The sequence below is a fragment of the Atta colombica genome, unplaced genomic scaffold, assembly GCF_001594045.1.
Source record: "Atta colombica isolate Treedump-2 unplaced genomic scaffold, Acol1.0 scaffold207, whole genome shotgun sequence".
Taxonomy (NCBI): Eukaryota; Metazoa; Arthropoda; class Insecta; order Hymenoptera; family Formicidae; genus Atta; species Atta colombica.
The window spans coordinates 2,377,917-2,381,245 of record NW_017259302.1 but is presented as its reverse complement, the minus strand read 5'-3'; the positions used below and the strand labels follow the sequence as shown (position 1 = coordinate 2,381,245).

General features: G+C 30.2%; 1 protein-coding gene across 2 annotated transcripts in view; it reads left to right on the top strand.

The window, feature by feature from the left end:
* Nucleotides 1-3,329, top strand: part of LOC108687540 (rab GTPase-activating protein 1-like) — a 9,642-nt gene that overhangs the window by 1,789 nt on the left and 4,524 nt on the right. Inside the window, exons 5-13 of one of the 2 annotated variants that reach the window (XM_018193360.1) lie at nt 34-217; nt 476-838; nt 920-1,195; nt 1,291-1,459; nt 1,547-1,788; nt 1,871-2,059; nt 2,193-2,318; nt 2,411-2,596; nt 2,761-2,935. In XM_018193360.1, the coding sequence (XP_018048849.1) occupies nt 34-217; nt 476-838; nt 920-1,195; nt 1,291-1,459; nt 1,547-1,788; nt 1,871-2,059; nt 2,193-2,318; nt 2,411-2,596; nt 2,761-2,935 (1,910 nt within the window). Of the gene's footprint in view, nt 1-33; nt 218-475; nt 1,196-1,290; nt 1,460-1,546; nt 1,789-1,870; nt 2,060-2,192; nt 2,319-2,410; nt 2,597-2,760; nt 2,936-3,329 lie in introns of both variants that reach the window. The other variant, XM_018193359.1, reaches the window with a different exon arrangement.

Below are 3,329 nucleotides of genomic sequence, written 5' to 3'. Positions count from 1 at the left end.
TAATTACATAATATGTATCGTAATTTTTTTTAGTTTATATGATGCAGCAACACAACAAGCTATTGCACGTTATGAAGTGCAACGTATTCTGTTTTATGCACGTGGTGAGAGTACTGGTTCATGTGCAGCATGTTTTGCTTTTACATGGTCACACGGTGATACTTTAGAATCTGCCATTTATCAATGTCATGTTTTCCGCTGTGATATACCAGAAGCGGTACGTTTTACACTAATTATCATATATATGTAAATAAAAACTATAATTATAGAGCTATATTCTATAAATACTTTCTTGATTTCATAATTTATTATAAGCATTTTAATATATAAAGTATGTTATTGATATTAAAACATTTAAAAACACATATGTTACGAGAGATAAATATATTTTGTCATTTTTAAATACATGTACATATACATATATATATGTATAATATTAATATGTATAAAATAATGTACATTTTAATTTATGTAGGTCGGACAAGTATCAGCCTGTTTTTCAAAAGCATTCCACAGAATACCGCGTTCAATGACAAGTTCTTTAACAGGCAGTGATTTTAATGGTTTCAATGCTGGTGAAAAAGTTAATTCTAGAGTATTTATTTTTGAAGTCACTATGGAAATAAAAGAAGAGGATGGAAAAGGTAGTTTTAGTACAGTTCCTAAGGATAGAAATTGTTTCAAATTACGAAGTAATGTGGCAAAACAAGTTTGTTTGAGTATCCAGCAAGTCTCTAGTAAAGAAGGTGGCATTACGCTTGAAGTCGAGAGATGTTTCGGAGTTCTTGTTAGTCCTGGACGAAATGTTAAACACAGTGATATGCGACTACTCGAGATGGTAAAACGAGATTCACACCAGCAAGTTAATTTTATGTCTATAATCAGCTCAGATGTTCGCAATATTACAACAATTTTGCAGCAAGTTAATACTGGACCAATAATGCAAGACAAACAATGTTATAATATTTGTGGACGTTGGGATCCTGCGGATCCCGCTTTGGAGACACTTAATATAGAAACTCCCAGAGAGGGTAAAACTTTCATGACTATAGCCGTCGATCTGGTTATTAGAGATATTCGAGAGCCAGTAAGATTTGTGATAGAAACATCAGTTAAAGTATTTCCGCAAAACGAGAGATTTTGGTATTTTAATAAAAGGAATCTGGTGCAACAATTTTATCTTAATTCAAAAGAGGTGAGCGATAAATGTATTTATAAATAAATATATTTTAGTTTGTTACATTTATATATATGTTATTTTTCATTTCTATATTAATTTTTTTATAATAGATAATTTCTGGAGATGGTACAGAGATACATTATGAAGTACAAAGTATAGAAACATCTGGTGAATTAGATAGAAACAGATTAAATCTTGCTTTAAATCTGGCATCTTTAATTAGATCGCCTTCTTTAACTAGTATTGACACACTTACACCTAAAGAAGAAATAGATTCAGGTAATAAATTCAACATGGAAAAGAATTGTCTTATTAATTTAATAATACAAAATATATATTTACTAACGTTTTGATTTCTACGTTTAGATGGGGATGAACCTATGTTAAGTGGTACAGGCGAAGTCTCTAAGGATTGCTCGGCAGATGAACTGGCTAGTTGGGCTGAAGTTTTAGATAGTTGGCAAGTTAACGAGCAACGTCCAAAACTTCTTATAAAACTGACAAAACAAGGAATTCCTGAAGCTTTACGCGGTGAAGTTTGGCAACGTTTGAGTAACTGTGACAATTCACAAGAGATGATGGACAAATATAGAATGTTAATTACGAAAGTAAGTACTTTGTATAATATCATATAGTAAAACATGGTTAATAATCTTTTCTATAACATGAATTTTGATAATAAATATACAGGAAAGCAGCTGTGAGAGCGTAATTTTAAGGGATATTAATAGAACATTTCCAGCCCATGATTTCTTTAAGGAAACAGGTGGTTTAGGGCAAGACTCTTTATACAGAATAAGTAAAGCATATGCTGTTCACGATGAAGAAGTTGGGTATTGTCAGGGCCTCAGTTTCTTAGTTGCTAGTCTGTTACTCCATGTAAGTAGTTACTAAATAGTTTTATAGAAATTTGATTTTGTTGAAGTGGCAGTTGAGTTCTTTATAAATGATATTTTGTAACTTTTTGTAAAATATTTATTGACAAAAACGAATGGATTGGTATTTCTTTTAGATGCCCGAAGAACAAGCATTCTGTGTTCTGGTTAAATTAATGTATGACTATGGTCTTCGAGATTTATACAAGGATAGATTTGACAACCTTTACATGCGATTTTACCAACTAAATCGTTTAATAGAAGTAAGCCATGACCAATCTATATGTATAATAATCTGACATTTATATTACAATGAGTTATGCACGAAGCTACACTCTTTACATTTTGCTTCTAGGATCAATTACCGGAACTATATAAGCATTTCTGTGATCGCGGTGTAGAAACGCACATGTTTGCCGCACAATGGTTTCTAACTCTATTTACTGCTAGATTTCCATTATATCTTGTCTTTCATATCTTGGACGTATTTCTTTTACAAGGACTCGACACATTATTCCAAGTCGCTCTCGCTTTGTTGATGGTAGGCTATTAGAAACAATTTAAAAAGTTCATAAGATGTGTATATATATATATATATATATATATAGACAAATTATATAATTATTTTGTTAATTTAATTGACATTTTTCTTACATTTATTTTATAAATAATGTATATGCTAAAAAAAGTAATTTTATTTTTCAGCTTTGTAAAAAAGAATTATTACAATTAGATTTTGAGAGCATATTGAAATACTTCCGGGTGCACTTACCAAAACGTTGCCGAAACGAAGAAGTTGCACGCTATGTTATGAAGTTAGCTTGTTCAGTGACGTTAAAGAAACTGAAGAAATATGAAGCAGAATTTATGACGTTAAAAGGTAATTTTATATTCTATGTTTGAACTGCATACTTCCCTGTTCATCTTTAAACACAACATTCCATCAATTCATTAGGAAACACTATATATCATGTTGTACATGCATGTACATTTTATGTATAATTCAGCAACATTCAGCAATCATTGCTTATTGATTGTAAATTTATTGTCAATGTTGGTATAAGTTTTAGGCACATATAAAAACATTCGTACATATTACATTTAAAACCAAAGAGTCAAAGATTCTTGCATGGCAAGAATTATTACTAACATAACTACATATAAAATGCAACGAATTTTTAGGTTGTGCCATGAAACGTAAATATATGTAGAAATTTTCTTTTTGTAATTCTTAGAAAAGAATCTTTTTAATTTAAAATCAAATATAATTAAAT